Here is a 21,010-nt window from a genome sequence, read left to right on the forward strand (position 1 = left end):
AGAAGCAAACACGCAGCGCGGGGATGGGGGGGGGGGGGCGAGAAAGGAAGGTGGAATGATAGTTTGGAAATGGGTTTCGCCCCAGCCCACCTGTCCCTGCCACTCAACCCTCCTCCTCCTGGCAAAGATCGTACTCCCGTCTTACTTCTTAAATCACATATTACGTTGAGCACCAACTCCCCACCCCTGCCGAGCTGGGAGGTGTAAAGACTCTGGAGGGGGAGGGAGATGTCACGTGGGAACAGCCCGGCCGGGGACGACAGCAGTCGCTTTTCAAAGGAAATTGCCTGGCTGGCCACTTGGGCGCATTTCAATATATGGAAATGACCAGCGGCTTGTGCAATAAATCAACACTCAAGACTTTTGGTCATTTTTTCCCTCCTCTCAGTCCTTCAGTTTTCTCATTCTTTCTTTCCTGGGCACATCAGCAAGCCATTGCATCACCGATTCCCCGATTCTCTATTAATTTCCCTCGTCTTTCCTTATTAGTGTCATCATCATCAATAGCAGCTAGCTCAAGCATTATAGCAATTTGGTCCCCAAACAAGCGGGACTTTTGTGTAACTTGTTATTTCAGATGGCGAATATTGTGTAGTTAGACATCCCCTTTTTTGTTAGATTGATTGCAAACTTAAGACGCAAAAGGAGTCCTCCAAAAACTGCAGGAAAGTTTTTTTGTTTGCTTGTTTAGAAAATGCTTTTTAAAAAGCATTGTGTGCGTTGGCCCCATGCATATGAGGTCTTGGAAGTTTTTTTAAAGACCTGAGGTTTGGAATTGTTTTGCATTTTTGCAATCCCTACGCGGAAAAGGTGTAGTATATTGGCGTATGCAACCAGGCAATGCTATCAGTAGGAAAAGGATGAGAAATAAGCGTGCACGGAGTTTCTTGCCCAAAGGGGACTTCACTTTAGCTTAGTCAGAATTTTTCAACTCCAGCCCCTCCCCCATGTTACATAGCTTTGCCTTTCTTGTACAACGTTATGTGGAACGTTAGCCACCATTTACCCAATTAAATGCCTGATCCTAGAGTGTTTGCATGCCTCACTGCTGTAATTTGCTTTCCGGAAAACATGCATAGGATAACCTAACAGTGCATAGTAGGAGTCAAGCAGCACCTTTAAGACCAACTAAGTTTTATTCAGAATGTAAGCTTTGTTGGTTTTAAAGGTGAAACTTGACTCCTACTTTGTTCTACAGCTTCAGACCAACACAGCTGCCCACCTGGTTCTAAAAGTGCATGTTTCCTTGGAAGCAAATTCCACTGAAGGGTGGGGCGGGGAGTCAACTCTAAAATTTGCAGGGGAGAGTAGGGGAATATCAGTTCTGTTACTTACAACACCAGTACTTGAAATCTGTTTACACATTCAGCTGCAAATTGGCAGGTGCTGAAAAAAGTAGAAAGATGGTCCAGACCAAAGATCTGAAGTCCAAAATCCAGTTTCTTGCAGAGGTCAGCAAGATCTCATCTTGAAGCTCCAAACAGAACAGGCCCCACCCCTACCCAGAGTCTGCTAATCAGAATTTAGAGTCTCATTTAACTATTGTTGCTAACAGCTATTAATAGAACTATCATCCATGGATTAGTCTAGTTCCCATTCAAAAGCAACTAGTGGCAATCACTTTATTTTGTGACAATCAATTCCATGTTTATTATGCTTTTGGCTCTCCATCCTGAGTCTACCAAACATCGATTTCATTGGACATCCCACATTCCTGTGTTATGAGAGGGTATTGAATAATTTCTCTCTGTCCTGTACAGGCCATGCACCAATTTTATGAACTTCTGGCATGCCTCTTCCCCACTTAGTAATGATGTAGGTGCATGTGTGAATCAGACTTCAAGTGTGTGAATTGAATCCATTCAAAAGTGTAGCATTTGAGATAATGTAACATGGTGTTCACCCTGACCACCATGGCCCAGGCTAGTCTGATGTCGTCAAATCTCAGAAGCTAAGTATGGTCAGCCATGGTTAGTGCTTGAATGGGAGACCACCAAGGAAGTCCAGGGTCATTATGCAGAAGTAGGCAGTGGCCCAGCTAGCCTGATCTTATCAGATCTCAGAAGCTAAGCAGGGCTGGCCTTGGCTAGTATTTGGAAGGGCGACCTCCAAGGAATGCCAGGGTCCTGATGCAGAGGGAGTGGCAAACTGCCTCTGAAACATCTCTTGATTAAAAAACAAGTCTATCTTGTCACCTAGTGGTGCATAATGCTAAAAGAGCTAGAACTTCTGGCTGCCAGACAATCTTAGGATTTCCTGGCTATACTACACACAATGCATCATCATCATCTGGCAGTGTGGTAATATTACCAGATCCTAAGATTGTCTGGCAGTCAAAATTCTAGCTCTTGTAGCATTATGCACCACTATGTAGTGAGCTAGACTTTTTTAAAGGCAAGAGACATTTCAGAGGCAGTTTGCAGTTGCTGCCTCTGCGTCATGCCCCTGGTATTCCTTGGAGGTTGCCCTTCCAAATACTAACCAAGGCCAGCCCTGCTTAGCTTCCAAAAACTGACAAGATGGGGCTATCCTGGGCTATCCAGGGCAGGGCAGGGAGTGGGACATAAATGAAGTAAACAAATAAACAGGCATTTAAAAGTGTATAAATGCAAGGATTGATCACATTTTTTACTTCACCCTTTGTCCAAGGAGTTCAGGGTAACCACATATGGTTCTCCCCTAGTCCATTTCACACTCAGGACAACTTTGTGAGGTAGATTAGGCTGAGAGATAGTGACTTGGCACAAGATTACCCAGTGGCAAATCACCTCTATTCATCAGTTGGTTGTGTAAGATCCTTGACCATTTTGGGGATACTCTTCATGTCTCCCAGTTCAAGGGGAGCCTCCAGTTTGCAGACTTTTCTAGTCATTGGTGTATCTTGAATTAAGCCTGTATCAAATTCCATAATTAGGGCTGTCACCCGATTAAAGAAATTTTAATCAATCTTACACATTTTAATCTATCCATTTAATGTGAGAGATATGTGGAGTATGCCCCAATGTAATTTTTTTCCTCTACTGCAGCTGTAGAAAGCTCTGAATTTGATTCAAACATTGAACAAGTTGTCTTAACCTCTTTTACTGTTCTTATTGCAGTATTTAATGCGTGAATTATTAAACTACCTTTCAGTATATCTTTTGGTATAGTTAAAATGGTCATTAGGACATAGAACCTGTTGTTAATTTATTTGAATCCCACCACTGGACAGGATGTGTCAAGTCACCCATGCTAACAATAATAAGATCCTTTGTATTTGCAAATAGATTCATTTATTGTATATAGGATAGGACATCACTGACGGGTTCAGTGAGAAGATTAAGGAATGAAGGTAGGGGAAGCATTGTATAGCTGTTCAATAGCCATAGTACATGAAGCTGTTTGCTTGTATGGCAAAGTACTCCACCTCCTCCGAGTCTCTGTTGAACGTGGCAGTCAGTTCTCTGGATCTCCCTCAATTTGGCATGGGCAGGGGTGGCAGAGCCTGTGGTGCTCTTGGGGTGGAGCTGGCGGATTCAGAGTCCTGGCTATCTGTCTTCCCAGTTCCTTTGCCATGAAAGTGGAGTGGGCTCTCATCTCTTCTTGCATATTTCGGGCCATCTCCACCATCTCAAATCTTATCATTTGGAGGAAATCTCCCGGTTTAGGATTTCCTCCTCCCCCTGCTCCGTTGTCAGGTCTTTGGTCAAGGGGTCACCTTCCCTCTTGGGGTTCTCTCTCTTGCTCTTCACCCCCTCCACTCGATTCCGATTTCTCCCAGTCATCTAGTGGCTCCCCATCCTCACCTTCCTCAACTGCAGTCAGGGCAGAGGGGAATCCCAGGATTGCATCACATCTGGCTGGACCCGCATCCATAATCTCCGTAGATCTGTGGGGATCCCAAAGCTTTGGAGAGATGAATAGATGCTGGATGTGCAGCGGGAAACCTCTCCCTGCCAGCCTGCATGCATGCATTATGTGCCATGGAGGTCATCTCGGGATGGCTCCAGTTTCTCTCTCCCCTTGTAGGGGTGTCTCTTGAAGTTCTGGTGCTTGTTTGTTATCAGGAGCTTTTTCTGCTATGGCATCAAAGTTCTCTGGTTTTCTGGTTAAGCACTTACAAGTGAATCTTCTCACAATGTCAAGTCATCCATGCTAACAATAATGAGATCCTTTGTATTTGCAAATAGATTCATTTATTGTAGATAGGATAGGATATCATTGTTGGGTTCAGTGAGAAGATTAAGGAATGAAGGTAGGGGAAGCATTGCATAGCTGTTCAATAGCCATTAGCAAACAGCAGTAAAGTTTCAAACCTAAAGGTTATGGGGTTACCATAACATCTATAGTTCACTATGAAATTCTACAAAGCAATTCTGCAGAGCACTGGATAACTGATAAGGAACCTGAGAAAATGCAGAGGAGGAGATTTATAACTTCGACACTTCACATTCTTCTGTAGACACAACACAGAGAGGGCTAATAAACATGGGTAATCACACAGGAGTTGTAAACCAAATAGGATGAAAGGATGGGGGGCTTGACAGGACACAGGGAATGGTCCTGGTCCTGAGTCACTTGCGGAGTCTTAATGGGTCTTGATAGATCGAGGCAAGTGAGAAGGGGGTCACTCTTGCCCCCTCCCATGGCATTTTGAACCCAAGAGGTGCCTGCCTGCTGTGTGGATTTAGGAGCTTTAGGAAAATGGGAAGGAGGGAGAACAAGCACAGGAAAGAGCAACAAGAGTGTGTGTGTGAGAGAGAGCAACAGTGAGAGAGCAACAACAAGGGATGAGTGAGAGAGGAACAGCAAGAGAGTGAGAGAGCAACAGCAATGGCGAGAGTGAGACAGTGACAGTGGGAGAGCGAGAAAGTGACAGTGAGGGGAGAGCGAGAGAGGGATAGCGAGAGAGAGAGAGCACAAGAGAGAGTGAGAGCTCAACAGCAAGAAAGAGAGCAGGAGAGAGAGCTGGGGCCAGGCAGTCTGGCCGCTGGAGGGAAGAAGCAGCCAAGCCCTACTCTCCCCCCCCCCCCCAATTTTTAATCTCCCGGGCCCCTCCATCCAAAATTTTCTGGCACAAAAGTGCACTGAAAATGGATTGAAAGTGCAGTATTTAGTGTGTGTGTGATCACAGCCTATGTGTGCCATTAAAACTCTGGGTATATGAGGCCCTAGTACAGGCCGCATTGGCATACATAGATACCCATGACACAAACAGAAATCAATAAGGCACAGCCTCAGGTTTACATCAGTCAATAATTGAATCCAGCTCCTTGAATTGAGTCTGGTTCCTCACCGCCCCCCCTCACCCCGCTAGTGTTCTAACTTATGTTTCTGGTATGTGAGGCTGAACATGAATGCCAAGATCTTTTTCCTGTCTTCATCTTCATATACAAAGGAATAGTTAATCACAATGGGATTATCAGAGACAGGAAGGCATACCAGTAAAAGAAGTGACCTGGGATCTGGGAAACCCAGGTTTAAATCCCACTTAACATGCAGCTAACTGGGTAACCTTGGGTCAATCATGGTCTTTGTCTAAACCCATGCAATGTTGTTAGGAGGATAAAATGGAGGAAGGATTGCCCTGAGCATCCTGGAGAAAGAATGGGGTAATAATGCACTGAGACAAATACAAATAAGTTTATAAAATCTCAATAGTAATCAGTGATAGCAGAAAGCTTAAACAGACATCTATTTGCAAAAGGAAAAGCTATTTGATCAACCCATTTGTCTCATGTCATTCTGTCAGAGGTCAGGGTGGCAGTTATCTTATGTTATCCACACACTAGTCCTGTGAGGTTAGCTTGCTGGGAGGGAGCAGGGGGGCAGCCATCCAGTGAGGCAATGCAAAGAGATTGTCAAATATCAGATTTGGGGACAGAAAAGGGCTGTTATTAGTTATTGTGGGAGGGGATTATTTTTTGGCTTCTCCTGGTTTCCAAAGTGCCCCAAGAAAACTGTGATATAAACATTTTGTGCTAGATGTTGTGCTTGTGGATGGAAAGGTTTACTACAATAGGGGAGTGAGAGGAGGCCATCCAAGCCCCACCTGATCAAGGACCTCTAGTTCAGGGTTGTGTGTACTGGAAGGATGGGCAAATATGTGCAACTGGCTCTCAGTGTACATGATCTACTCACATGCACCTCCATGCACACCCAGCAGTGGCTGGTCATGCCTGCTAGTTCCAGTTCTTTTTTCTTGGTTTAGTCAAGTAATGAAATCAAGTGGCTGGAGAAGGTCTACCTTTCCCTCGGATATGTTTCTGTCAAGAATCATCTCTCTATATTCCTCTTGCCATGTTTTGAACTGTAACCAAATGTACTGCATTTTGCTTGGCTTAATTTCTCTGCATGCTTATCTTGGGAATTTATGAAGCAAGCTGTTTCCACCGACTTCAAGGTCAGATGCTGGGGGGGAAGTGTAGGTTAGACACTTGGACTTGAACTAGGGGTGGACTCCAGGGAGAGTGGGAGGGGGTCCTGCCAAAATCTGGTTCCTGCTTTTGCTTTGCCACGCTTGCACTTGAATTGTAACGGATGGGGCGAGGGAGAGCCCCTGGGGGATGACGGTAGTCTTAGCAAAGATGGTGTACTGCCTTATGACCATTATGATGCTTATGGAATAAACTGCTGAATTATTGGACTGTGTTATTCCTTGACTCGAGGCCTTGACATATTGCTAAGACTCACCTACTACCTTAGCTGCCTATCCATCCCCGAAGATGTCAGGAGAAGAGAAGGACAATGCTAAGGAAAAATTTGTTAATCCAGCAGAGGAAGAACCGAAAGCGGAGGAGCCGAATTAGTCCCCACCTCTGTTACAGTCAGGAAAAAGGAGTGGGGTCACAGGGGTCTCTGGGAGAGTATTATTGGAGACACACATGAGGGGCCCCCTTCCAGGTCAAGGCCCTTGGGTCTCTACAGAGCCTTCCACTCCTGGGGGTTTGATGATGAGGGCGAGGACACAGAGTGACCCTGTGGGAGAGGGGCGAGCGAAAGCTCGGGTGAATGGATGCATGAAGTGTTAGTGTCACACAGCCGGCAAATGCGAGAGGAGATGCTGGTGATGAATGAGTTCCTGATGAAAGAGATGAGAGGCCTCACCCGTCAACTACGAGACATAGCTGCTCAGGTCACTGGGGCACCTGCACAAGAGCCACCGGCTGCTCCTGGTGGGGAAGTACCGGGGGGAGAGGTGCTGCCAGGTGGAGAGCAGCCTCCCCCTGCACCCGAGGTGCTGGAGGAACCAGTTCAAGTGCCCAGAGGGCTGCGGGTCTGCAAAGTGAAATTTGACGGGACCCTGCGAAGCTGGGATACTTCATGGTGTTGCTGAGGGGCCACCTCAGCGTGTGGGCGTGTAACTTCCTGACGGAAGAGTTGAAAGTAATCTACATCGGGGGCTGTTTGTGGGGGAGCGGCAGTGGACTGGTTTGTGACTCTATTCAAAGCCCACTCCCCCGCACTGAATTCTGCTAGAGAGCTACTCAGAGTCCTACGACGCTACTTTGAGGAACCCTGCAAGGAACTAATGCGATATTAGCCCTGCAAGACCTGTGGCAAGGCTCGAAATCGGTGAGAGAATATACCAGTGAGTTCCGCCTCCTAAATGCAAAAGTACACCGCTGGGACAATGGGGCCAGGATCGAACTATTCAAGAGAGGTCTCAATTCCAGTGTCTTTGGGGAAGCTCTCAAAGCGGAGGACCCCCAGTTGCTAGTGGACTGGATCCAGCTAGCCTGTGAGGTAGAAGACCTTCACAAGATCATAGCTCTCCACTGCAAGCAGCAAGGGGGGGGGGGGGGTGAGGGCTCCAAGCCTCAAAGGAGAAGGCCCAGAAACCCACCCTGAGCAGATGGCCCCCGGAGCCTTCGCTCACCCCAGGGGAGAGAGAGCGCCAGGCGAGAGCCAGACTGTGTTTCAAGTGCGGCAGAGAAAACCACATAGACAGCAAATGCCCCAGCAAATTGAAAGAAGCTAGAGCGGGCATGCCAGCAAAGGGAGAGCCCAAGAAAAAACCAGGCCTCGTCAGGACCCTTCCGGCAAAGGGAAGGCTGCTGCACTGCATTGCTGGGACCCAGCCCCTGAGGCCTCAGGGGAGGAAGACAATGAGGAGCAGCTGTCGGAAAACAACAACGACTTGCTGTGAAGAGTGCATAGCAGCAAGTCAACGTTACAGCCACGCCACTACAGGTGAGAATTTCAGGAACTTTGTATTTTGTCCCCATCACCTTAGTAAACCCAGTGACTAAGACATTCTCCTGCGTCCGGGCCCTCCTGGACTCGGGATGCTCTAAAGACTTACTCTCCCCAAGTTTAGTGGAAGTACTGGGGCTTAAGAGGAAACCACTCCCCAACCCCTTATTCTTTGAACAGATGGACGGGGAATCAATGAAGGGGGAGCCATGTACTGAGGGAATGGAGGTATGTGCCCTGGGAGCGGGGGAGCATTGGGAACCTCAGACGTTTGTGATAGCACCCTCCGCCAAGTTCCAGGCGGTCCTCAGCCTGGAATGGCTAGCGGATCACGACCCCTTTGTGCAATGGAGCAGAAATGCTATCTATTTCCAGGACAAGGGGTGTGATAAACACCACTGGAACAAGGAATGGGGCCCTCAACCACCACCCCCCAGTTTGAAAAGCTGTGTTTGACAGTGCTCGAAGTATCCTCCTTTCCCCCCGAGTACCGCAACACAAGGGGTGTTTGACATGCAGGAAGCAGATGAACTCCCCCATCACAGACCCACAGACTGTGTCATAGAGTTTCTGGAGGGGGAACCCTTGCCTAAATCCAAGCTGTATTCGATGAGTAGGGCAGAGAGAAAGGAGTTTAAAAAGTTCCTGGACGTGAACCTGCAAAGGGAATTTATTTGGCCAGCTAAGTCTCCGCACATGACCCCAGTCCTCTTTCGCAAGAAAAAGGATGGCAGTTTGAGATTGTGCACTGGCTTTAGAGGCTTGAATGCCATTTCTATAAGTAATGCATATCACCTCCCCCTTATAAGAGACCTACTAAGCGAAGTCTCGCAGGGGAAGATTTTTACAAAACTAGATCTCAATGCGTACTTCCGGGTCTGCATCAAGGAGGGGGGCGAGTGGAAGACTGCCTTCTTATAAGTGGGAGTGGAAGACCGCCTTGAACACCCCTTGGGTCAATTTGAGTATTTGGTGATGTCCTTTGGGTTGAAAGGGACTCCGGGGGTTTTCATGAATCTGATTAATGAAGTGCTACACAAATTTCTCTATAAGGGCGTGGTTTGTTACCTGGATGACATTTTAATTTATTCTCAAGACCTCCCCTCCCACGTCAAGTTAGTGCGTCAAGCGTTACAGACCCTCTACAACAATAAACTGTTTGCTAAGCTTTCGAAATGTGAATTTCACAAGACAGAACTAGATTTTCTGGGGTATTGAGTCTCAGCAGGAGGTTTGGGGATGGACCCTGGAAAAGTAAAAGCCGTGATTGAATGGGAGGCCCCCCGGATGCGTAAACAACTACAACGTTTCGTCAGTTTCACAAATTTTTATAGGGGATTCATAAGCAATTTTGCAGAAGTCACTCTGCCCCTTACTAAAGACTAAGGGCAAGGGCGCCCACACTTCAAAAGCGAACGCTGCCCTGAATTGGTCCCCAGAGTGTCAGAGGGCATTCGAGGAGCTGAAAAATAAATTTGTCTTGGAACCCTGTCTCATCCACCCCGATGAGAACAAAAAGTTTGTGGTATAATTTGACGTAAGCGATGTCGCCCAAGTCGCTGTGTTGCTCCAAGAGGGGACGAATGGGAAACTCCACCCGTGCACTTTCTTATCGAAAAAAATCACCTCCATGGAGCAGAACTGGTCAGTGTGGGACAAGGAAGTCTCCGCTATTAAATTGGCTTTAGTAAAATGGCAGCACTATCTAGAGGGCGCTAGAGAGTCGTTTGAGATATGGACTGATAACAAAAACCTCGCATCACTAATCACCACCTGGAAACTTACTGCCAAACAAGTGCTGTGGGCGGGGTTTTCCCACAGATTCAGATTTACACTGGGGCACATCCGGGGGAGGCTAAACTTTCTAGCCGATGCCTTGTCCCGCCTACCACAACACGAAAGCAAAAGAGAGGCGGTGATAGACTCGCTGTTCACACCCACCCAATTCAGCGCCCCGGTTACCACCCGTGCACAAGAGTGCAAGGGGATGGCGCACTCTGATCATTTTTAGCATCCTTAAAGGAAACGTTGGCAGCTGAACCACCTGACAGTACTTCAAAGCTCAAACTTTCTCCTGAGGGACTACAGTACAAACTGTTTGTCCCGGGGCCACTACAAGCGGAAGTAATACAACGAGCACATGGCTCCAAACTGGGGGAGCATTTTGGGTTTGTAAAAACCATCCACCTAATACAAAGGCATTTTTTGTGGCCGGGGCTGTGAAAGGACAGAGCGCAGTACTACATGGACTGCCTGACCTGCATCATGGCCATGAAAGCGGGGGGATTAACTCCAGGGCAGTTACAGCCGCTAGCCCCCGCCTCTCAACCCTGGGAATGCATTTGCATAAATTTTATAACAGACCTTCCCCCTTCCCAGGGAAAGACGGTGGTATGGGTGGTCGTAGACACCTTCTCAAAACAGGCCCACTTTATCCCGTGCAAACAGTTACCTACAGCAAAGAAGCTGGCTCAGTTGTTTATGCAGCATGTCTTTTGACTCCACACCTTCCCAAGTAAAATAATTTCCGATCGTGGCCTACAATTCGTTGCCAACTTCCGGACGCATCTTTGCACCATGGCGAGGATAGAGCAGAGTCTTAGCTTTGCCCGCCACCCACAGACAGACGGACAGACTGAACATACCAATGCTGTGCTCGAACAGTTCCTTAGATGTTACATCTCTTTCCAACAAGACAATTGGGTGCCCCTCCTGCCCTTTGTGGAATATGCCTACAATAACAGCATTCATAGTGCAACCAACGCTAGCCCCTTTTTAGTGGTAAATGGCTATGAGGGGAAGCCTTTCCCAGAGATCCCACCGCCCCCCGCCGCCCCAGTGGAATTTGCTGATTGGTGGACCAAAATCTCACCGAGCTGGGGGACTATACAAAATGAGCTACATAGAGCTCAGGAAACGTACAAAAAACAGTACGACAAAAAACACTCTATAGGATTTAAAAGTAGGAGATGTGGCGTATATTTCCACAAAATATCTTCCTAATGCCCAGAATTGCAAGAAATTGGGTATGAAGTACTTGGGGCCATTCCCCATTAAACGGATTATAAACAATGTGACTGTTGAACTTGACTTGCCAAAGAATTTAAAACATATTCATCCTTGTTTTCATGCTAGCTATCTCAAGCGTGATCCTGGGCCCTCAGCTTGGCACCCCCAACGAAAGACACCAATTCCAATTCTGGTTCGTGGTCAGATTCATCATGAGGTGCAGGAAATTCTTGATTCAAAAATCAAAAGAGGAGAACTGTACTATCTCATCAAACGGACCCTCTCGGCCGATCAGAATGGGTTCGTGCAGCAGATTCACAGTGTCGCAAACTTATCAAAGACTTTCACATGAAATACCCAGAAAAGCCGGGGGGAAGGGAGGCAAAATGTCAAGAGTCATCTCTCTACATTCCTCTTGCCATGTTTTGTACTGTAACCAAATTGCTTGAATGCATTTTGCTTGGCTTAATTTCTCTGCGTGCTTATCTTGGGAACTTATGAAGTAAGCTATTTCCACCGACTTCAAGGTTAGATGCGGGGGGGGGGGGGAAGTGTAGATTAGACACCTGGACTTGAACTAGGGGTGTACTCCAAAGAGAGTGGGAGGGGGTCCTGCCAAAACCTGGTTCTTGCTTTTGCTTTGCCACGCTTGCACTTGAATTGTAATGGATAGGACGAGGGGATAAAAGGAGAGCCCCTGGGGGATGACGGTAGTCTTAGCAAAGATGATGTACTGCCTTATGACCTTTATGATGCTTATGGAATAAACTGCTGAATTATTGGACTGTATTATTCCTTGACTCGAGGTCTTGACAGCTTCCATGAGCCAAAGTACCTCTCACAAAAAGAACTGAACTCTGCATCTCTGTAGGATTTACTACTCTGGCCTGGCCAGTGGATGACAGCAGCATCATGACTGGATGCAAACGGATCATCCAACTGTTTGTGAAGCAAAGAATAGGATTGCCAACTTCCAGGTTGTGGCTGCCGATCTCCTTGGATTACAACTGACCTCCAGAAGACATAGATACATTCCCCTGGAGAAAATGGCTGCTTTGGAAGGTGAACTCTATGGTATTATACCCACTGAAGTCCCTTCTCTCCCCAAACTCTGCCCTTCTCATGCTCCATCTCCCAAATCTTCAGTATTTCCCAACCCATAGCTGACAAGTGTAACAAAGAGGCACCAGGATTTCCTGCCTTCGTTGGCCCAGAACTGAACACACAAGATGGAATTCAGCTCTATATTACCTGGTGGTGCTCAGGCAGGGTGAGAGGCCAAAGGAGACCTCAGCCCTGGCCTCCCTTCCCATGGCGCCCCTTCTGGAGCTGGTTGCACTCAGCCTTGGCTCACTGGTGGCTCTCCGAATGGGCAAGCGCACCAGCTCACTCCTCCATCACCTTGCCTTGCTGTCTTGCTGCCTGCCTTCTTGGGTTACCACAGAAGAAGGGTTTTCAGTGTGAATGCAAGCAAAAAAAAATGCTGCTACAAACAGCACCACTGAAAACAACAACATCAACAACAATAATACATATGACATCAAGGTGAGTAGTTTTTAAAGTTTGTGCATGGAGAGAGTTGTAACATGATGTTATGTATGGGCATTTTTATTGTGGTTTACTGTAGTTCCCGTTTGACAGCCTGATAACTGAAGAGGGCCAGTACTGAAACGTCTTGAAATCCAGAGAGGACGTCTTATGAAGGCTGTAAAGATTTCCTGGTCCTTCCTACTTGAAGGAATTTCAGAACTTTTCACAGACTGTATTATGAACTTTATTTATTGAAAGAAGGAATTGTTGAAAACTACTAATCCCTCTATTGGAAACTGTGGAAGCAACTGGTTTGTAATGAATTGTAATTGTCATTTCTTTGGAGGGAAGGTATGATGACATTGTATACCCTGGTTTAAATTATATAAGGATTGAAGCATATGTATTATTGTTGTTTTTTCCAGCAGTACTGTTTGTAGCAGTATTTTTTTTGCTTGCCTTCTTGGGTTGCCAGGTCCAACTCAAGAAATATCTGGGGACTTTGGGGGAGGAGCATGATTGAATTCTGAAGGGAGTTCTGGCAATTACATCCAAAGGGACCGCACATCTTTTAGATGCCTTCCCTCCATTTGGAAATAATGAATGATAGGAGCACCTTCTTTGGGGGCTCATATAATTGGACCCCAGGGCCCAATCTTTTTGAAACTTTGGAGGTGTTTTGAGGAAAAGTACTGGATGCAAGGCTGAAAATTTGGTGCCTCTATCTCAAAAAATACCCCTTCAGTGCCCCAGATAACCATGGATTGATTATCCATTATACCCTAAGGGAATCAGTCTCCATACGGTATAATGGAGTTCCCAGTAGACATTCTCCCCCCCCTCCCCGCTTTCTGCTAACCCTGAAGCGAGGGGAGGTCATCCAAACTGGGCATCCTTTGCCCCCAACTGGGGATTGGCACTGCCTTCCCCTCCCGGCCCCTGTAAAAGGGAGGGGGGGGGTCACTGCACTGCATGCCAAGTTGGAGAGGCTGGGCTTGACGTTGGCAGACCAGGAGGAAGAAGAAGCAACAGCTGCCTCAGCAGAGGAAATGCAGCCCAGTTTTGCACCCCTGCAAGCCAGGCTTAGCCAGGTCACAAGAGCCAGGGGGGGGCAGGGAAGAAGGGAGAGGTGGGTGAGAGAGCCGGAGGCGGACCAACCCCCAACCAGCAGGAGGGATTGGGAAGCTTCATTTTGGAATGAGTGAGTCAATTGGGGCGGGGGTCCAGGCTGGGGAAGCCCCCTCTGGAGGGGAGAAGAGGAGCCATCGACGGGTGAAAAGCAGAGGGGAGCTTAATTAATGTAATAAACTTTAATTAAATTAAGCGTCTCTAAGAAATTTTGATGCACCCTGACAAAAAAAAATCCGAACAATGGACCTATGCCTTCCTATCAAAGGTGCAGAAATCAACAGAAATTGCCCTTGATTTCTAAAGTTTCACACCACAGCCGTTTTATACCAATGGAATGTGAGAATTCTAAATAAAATTCCAGGTGTTTCCGACTAGCTTGGAAACAGATCAGACATAACCGGTACAAATATCATAACATAGCTATTTTTTTTCCAATCTGAGACACCTACAGGAGGATTGATTTACACTGTAGCCAGAAGGCAAGATAGAGTAAGGATTTTATCAAAATGTACACTCCCGGGACATCAAGATCGCAAAGTGACTTTTGCACTGATAGTTGTGCCTGATGCCGTGCCTTCAAAAAAGGAGCATTATTTATTTAGAGAAACAAGTTTTTTTTTTTCTGTATTGTATTGCTGAAAAGTTCACAAAAAGCTAGAAAAGAAGAGAGAGAAATCTCCTAAAGGAAGTAGATACAATTATTTAAGGTCATCCAGTGAAATTAACAGGAGACTCCACTAAAGAAAGCTTTAAAAAATATAATTTACCTGTGGAACTTAATGCCATTGCTCTGGATGACGTTTTTTTTTTTTTTTTAGAACTGAGTGGATGAGTACAGAATGTGCAGTGCTCAGATCCTGGCCTGTCTGGTTAGCCAATTTCATGAAGGATAATTCTTGGACTACTGGCCATACTAGCTGAATGGAACCTCCATGGCAGCATGGGTAGCCAGCATGAGAGTAGTTGTATCAGGGATCAACCAGATGGCATGTGTGACTTGAGATCGGTCAGGCTTCCCCAACCTCACTTGCAGTCACATTTAACATCAGGGAACTAAAGTTCTCAAGCACTCTGGGGCCTGATCCATCTTGGGAGTGCAGGTGGGGTGGCGGGGAGAATAGCTTCAGCCTTCACTCCTGTGTCAGTTTTCCATGCTGAAACAGCCATGGAGGGGCTGTTTGCCCTGTTGCGAGGCACCACAGACTGTAAGTTACTGTTTCGATTAGGGGAAAGAAGTGTGGGAGGGCAGACTGAAGCCACTCTTCCTCCCACACTGCACTCCCAAGCCAAACTGGCCCCGTGTCAAGAGTCTACTCCATACTGTATCCTCTTGCCATAAAACAACATATAATTGTCCTCTGAGACTGACCCTGAACCAATATGTAACTGTTGCTGAGACGGCCTGCATTCTTGCTTCGCTTTTGCCCTGCTTGTGCTCATCCCTTAGTAGCTTATCTTTGAAGCTTGTTAGCCTGGCAAACAAGGTCATGAGCTGGAGGAGAGTGGAGTAGGAAACAGATAGTGCACCTGGAACTCCGTAATATAGGGAGGGGGTCCAGAATTGCATGCCTGCCAGAATTGCCCACCGTTTTATGCCGCGCTTTGCTTGAATTGATAACGGTCGAGCGAGGGTATATAAGAAGTGCCTCTGGGCTGTGATGTTAGTTTCAGCAAACCGTTGTATTGCCTTAAGATGCTTGGAATAAAAGCCTGAGTTAACTACCTGCGTGTTCCTTGACTCTGGGGTCTGACACCCTGGAGTGCTTAAGAACTTTAGTTCCTCAATATTATGTATATTACAAATCAAGTCACAAATGTACAATTTATTTGAGTCCTTTGACTAAGATCTAAGGTTCAAATTCCTGGATGCTTGCTGGGTGGCCTTGTGCCAGTAAGTCTCTCATGGCCAGTAATGAAGGAGGCTCAACCTTTATCTTCAGCAGCTGACAAAAGATGTTCCCAACTTTCTTCCTTGGCAAGCATTTAAATAGCAAATTTGATGCCCAGCCCAGAGGTTCATTGGGTGCCTCTGAGTGGTCATTGTTGGGGGGAACACTGACTTAGATGTAACCTTTCCTGATCCAGAGACTGAACAAGGAGAGGTCCTGGAGCAGGTCTATGTCAAGCATGCTATTTCTGAATGTTGCATTGCCTATATTTCTCACATCTACCCCTCCCTCCTCTTTCCCTTTCTTCTTTCTTTTAGTAGTGAATTTCCTTGCATAATAAATCTCACAGACTTGGGCTGTGTCAGTAACCTTGTAATAGCAATGTAAAAAGCCTCTCCCACAGGTTCTCGCCAAAAGGTCTTATCAGCATGTTGAGAATGTATGAGAACAGGAGATGTTGCCATTCCGTAGTGACCAAAGAGATAGTTGCTTGTATCCTTTGAACCTTCAATGCAATTTACATCTGTATGTTATTCTTTTGAAGTTATCTGTAATCCTGCCTTTGAAGAAATCTTTAAGATGCTATGCAAAGTAACAACCTGTATTACTTCCAAGGTTTTGGTCCTTGGAGCAAGTCATAGAATTTCAATAAAACGAGTCTTTGATTTAAAACAAAAACTTGATAATTTTGAAATATCGATGCTTGACAGTCTAGGCTAGCTCAAGGTTGACTCAGCCTTCCATCCTTCCAAGGTAGGTAAAATGAGTACCCAGCTTGCTGGGGGTAAAGTGTAGATGACTGAGGAAGGCAATGGCAAACCACGCCATAAAAAGTCTGCTAAGAAAACGTGATGTGATGTCATGCCATGAGTCAGTAGCAACCTGGTACTTGCACAGGGGACTACCTTTACATGTACCTTAGGCCAGAATCCATCAGTAGAAGAGGCAAACTTCAAGCCCTTTGGGAGGGGGGACCCATATAGAAGACAGAGTAGTATCAGTACCAGTGGAAAGCTACCCTTGAGTATGAACAGTCCCAATCAGCTACCGATTCTATGACAGATGGATCCCCTAGCGCTTTCACTTCTCCTTTGTACTTCTTTTTTGGATGGAGTGTGGAGCTGCCCTCTTTCTTTTTATTTCTTTTCAGCTTGGTTGAGGCCACCTGAGGTAAGCTGCAGTCTAAAGTGTTTTCCCAGTTCATTGCTCACACACTTAGCTCCTAGATGAAATGTACTTCAGAGGCCTATCCCTTTAGAAATCTGACCTCAAGGACTTCTGCTCCCCAACCCTCAAAAGGGAGACATTTCTCTGGATCCTTGGATCTAAAGACTGGTTTATCACATGTGTTTATTCCTCACACACCATAGCATCAAATACCTGATCAAACCAAACGTTTAGTGAATGACCAGAATCACAGAGATTCCCCAGTGAACATTAACAGTTGCATTCATTTTACTCCCAGCATTCAGTGGTGTACATTTGAAAAGTTGAGGCAATTGTTATCTACTTTCGGATGTTTGCTGTATTCATCTGGGATTGTTAGCATTCATATGTGACCTTTTGGCTGTTCACTGTCACCTACCAACAGTGGCTTCCATTGTGCTAAAAAGTGTCCCCTTGTGCTTTCTTTCCAGGTTGCCTACTTCCTGTTGAGTGTTCTGAGTCTGGTGGTCTGTGTGCTCGCTGTGGCATTTGCCACCTACTGTTATTCACAGATCACCCAGTTTACCTGTGAAACCATCACTGAGACCTGCCAGTGTAAAATGGACATAGAGGATCCCCTCAGCAGAACTTTCATTTACCAGGATGTATCTGACTGTCCCAACTTCCTTGGGACTTTCAGTCTTTACTTACTGATTCAGATTGTTCTGAACCTCCTGGCTGCTCTTGTGGATTTTGCAGCATGTTTTGTGATGTGGAAAGATAGGTACCAAGTCTTCTATATGGGCATCCGGTTGTACTGTTCAACTGTTCCTACAGTCCAACAACAGAAAGTATAGGGATCTGGGGGGAGAGGCATCCTTATCAAATCAGCACCAAATTGACGACTGTTTACATAATGGGGGATTAGGATTAGGGTTACATTTATGTAAACTGGAGGGTGCAAAACTGATATATAAACACATGCTCAATTGATATATTCATTTAGATAAAGGTAAGAGAAATATGTCTACAATAGCTATTCTCCCACCAGATCCCCACAGAGCTAAGGATCCAGAGGTGCTGTTGGTCCACATTGCATTGCTTTTAATGGGATGTGTCAAGCGTGTTTATTTCTGTAACCTAATGGGTTCTCAAACACAGAGCAGATCTCCCACTCTTTACTGCTCCCCCCTTCTCTACAACCATGGGGCAAGTAATAAATCCATCTGACCCAAGGATGTTTATGCTACGACCTGGCTGGTACCACTTTCAAGTCGCCTCTCCTACAGGTTCACACAGACAACCCTTATCTTCTGCTAGAGAAGTGTGAGAATGGGAGATGTTTTTAGTAGCCTAAATTCCTTAGTAAGAAAAGAGATGGTGTTTAGCAACCTTTGAACCCGTGACTCAAGTATGCATCTGTAATATAACCTTTGAAGATATCCAATATAGCAACTGTGTAACTCTGTATACGCCATTACTCCCAAGGCTTGTGTCCTTGGTACAGCTTCTGAGTTTCTTAAATAAAACAGCTTTGATTTAAAACAAAAGACTGCTTATTGAAAAATATTGACGCTTGACATTTTGGGAGTAATCCCACTTGGGGATGTAACCAAATTTGAAACTTTCTACCCAAATGGCGGAGAGAGCTCCAGAAAACGGAGAAGCCCCCAAAAACCCAGAACGACCAATTGGCGAGGATCAAAGACCTGACACAGCCCCGAGACAACCTCCGTGGCATGTATTTGATGCCAGGAGACCAGCAGGGCGAGGGTCTCCGCTGCACATACAGTGGCTGTTCATTACCCCAACGGATTGGGGCCCCAGGAGGTCCACTAGCTTAATGGATGAAGCACCCACTCGGAGAGAGGCTATCTTGGCACTGCCCCCCTTATGCTCAAGGATGGGAGATGACAGCGACCAGGGTGCCTCGGAAGCGAGCGGGGGAGATGGTCGGGAAGAACGATGCCCCGATCCGCTCCCAGATGAGGATGAAGAACAGAACCCTGACCTGAGGGACTTCCTCCAAACGATGAGGTTAGAAATGGCAGAGATGGCAGAGATGGCCATTAAGAGAAGAAATTCAAGCCAACAATGCATTCATGGCCCAAGAGGTGAGGGGCATCTAGACCAAGTATTGCAGCCATTGGCACCAAGAGGGGGCCAACCACCACAACCCCCATATCCGCCGCTGCCCCAGCATCCTCAGCCACTGGGACAGCCACTGGTGAAGAGATTATGGGCGAGGCCGGGAGTTGGATGCCACCTTCGATGGAGATCCCGAAGAAATAGAGTATTTTTCAATACAAGCCAACAGCTTTATGTTCTTCTGGGGGCACACCTTCCCAGATGAATTTAGCAGAGTGGATTAGGGGCTGCCAAAGATGGTATGTAAGCCTGTACAAGACCAGAAGTCCCAAACTAGACACGGTGGTGGCGTTCCTACGAGCCCTACTGACGCAGTACGAAGACCCGTTGCAAGAGACCCAAGCTCTGACCACCCTGAGGAACCTACAACAGGGGCTCAAAGCCATGCAAGAGTATGCTGCAGAGTTCCGAGCTAGTGCGGCCAAAGTACAAGGGTGGAACAAACAAATGATGATCCAGCAGTTCCAGAGGGACCTGAATGCCAGCATTCTGGATCGAGCCCTCCAACAGGCTCGCCCTACCATGCTGGTAGGGTGGGTGCAACTGGCGGGTGAGATGGAAACCAACGTGAAGAGAGTAGCTCTCCAGCGTTAACAGCAGCAAGGGGGTAAGGGGGGACGTGAGTCTTGACTGGGGGTGAAAGCAGAAGGGCAGAAAGCAAGCCAGTCTAGGGGAGCAACTAAACCAGCTACCCCTAGACGCTGCTTTCGGTGCGGTGACCCAAACCATATGGCAGCCAACTGCCCTGAACAGCCTCAAGGTCCCCCGCCCCACTCCGAAGACCAGTGCACCGAAGGCAAAAAAGGTGGAAGGGAGAGCAAAAGAAACAGCCAAAGGCAGCTTGGCGTCCACAACCCCACGGGAGGAAGAAATCATAATTGTCGACGAGCTGGGAGAAGATGCCTGGGAAGAAGAGCCGGGGGGAAATGAGGGCGACTTGCACTGAGAAGTACCAAGTAGCAGGTCGTGGAGTTAACGGCACTGCTGAGGGTGAGAATTATGGGAACCTTGTTTTTCAACCCACTGACTTTATTCAACTCTAGCCTCAAATGTTTTATACATGCCCAGGCACTGCTAGATTCTGAGTGCACCAGAGACATAATCACACCCAAATTAGTGAAAGCACGGATTTTCGTGGGATCAATGCGATTTCAACCTTGAATGCGTACTCCATCCCTCTAATAAAGGATTTGTTAAGCTCCATGTCAGAGGGAAAGATTTTCACCAAGCTGGATCTAAGAGACGCTTACTTCCGGGTGCGCATAAAGGAGGGGGATGAATGGAAGATGGCATTTAATGCACCGATGAGACAATTTGAATACTTAGTAATGCCATTCAGATTACAAGGGGCCCGGGAGTTTTAATGAACTTTATAAATTAAGTCCTGAGGAAATATTTGTACTGAGAGGTAGTGGTGTATGAACCAACTTTGCGAAATTTGATTTTAAACTGAAACATATCCCGGGATCTAAGAATTTTCTAGCCGATGCACTATCCAGACTCCCTCAGCATAACAGCCAAAGGGAGGAAGTGATAGACTCAGTCATCTCTCCCAGCCAGTTAGGGGGAATGGTAACTACCTGCTCCCAAGCAAAGCACGAAAAACTGGAAGAGAAATGGGGGGGGGGGGGGGGAGAAAGACTAATTGCTGAAGTGGAAAAGGAAGCGGATGCAATACCCGAAGGGGTAAAGAAAGGGGAGGGTGGTTTCTGGTACAAAGACAGTAAATTCTACGTGCCAAAGAGCCTCCGGAAAGAGGTGCTCCAAATGTGTCATGACGGCAAATGTATTTATTTATTTATTTATTTACTACTTTAAATTTCTATCCCGCCCTCTCTGCAAGCGGACTCAGGGCGACTAACAACATTCATTTTTATAGATTAAAACCAATAAAAGATAATTACAATTTAAAATTTTTAAAACACATTTCATGGTGCTGTATCACTACAATATAATATAAGCGGTGATCACATAGTACTCTA

General features: G+C 46.5%; 1 protein-coding gene across 1 annotated transcript in view; it reads left to right on the top strand.

Annotated features, from left to right (window-relative positions):
• The window catches only part of SSPN (sarcospan), a 28,938-nt gene extending 10,508 nt beyond the window's left edge, over positions 1–18,430 (top strand). Inside the window, exon 3 of the mRNA XM_060258001.1 lies at positions 17,372–18,430. Coding sequence (XP_060113984.1) covers positions 17,372–17,737 — 366 coding nt within the window. The 3' untranslated portion in view covers positions 17,738–18,430. The remainder of the gene's footprint in view (positions 1–17,371) is intronic.
• The last annotated feature ends 2,580 nt before the right edge of the window (positions 18,431–21,010 follow it).

The sequence above is a fragment of the Heteronotia binoei genome, chromosome 17 (genome assembly GCF_032191835.1).
Source record: "Heteronotia binoei isolate CCM8104 ecotype False Entrance Well chromosome 17, APGP_CSIRO_Hbin_v1, whole genome shotgun sequence".
In the NCBI taxonomy this organism is placed as follows: domain Eukaryota; kingdom Metazoa; phylum Chordata; class Lepidosauria; order Squamata; family Gekkonidae; genus Heteronotia; species Heteronotia binoei.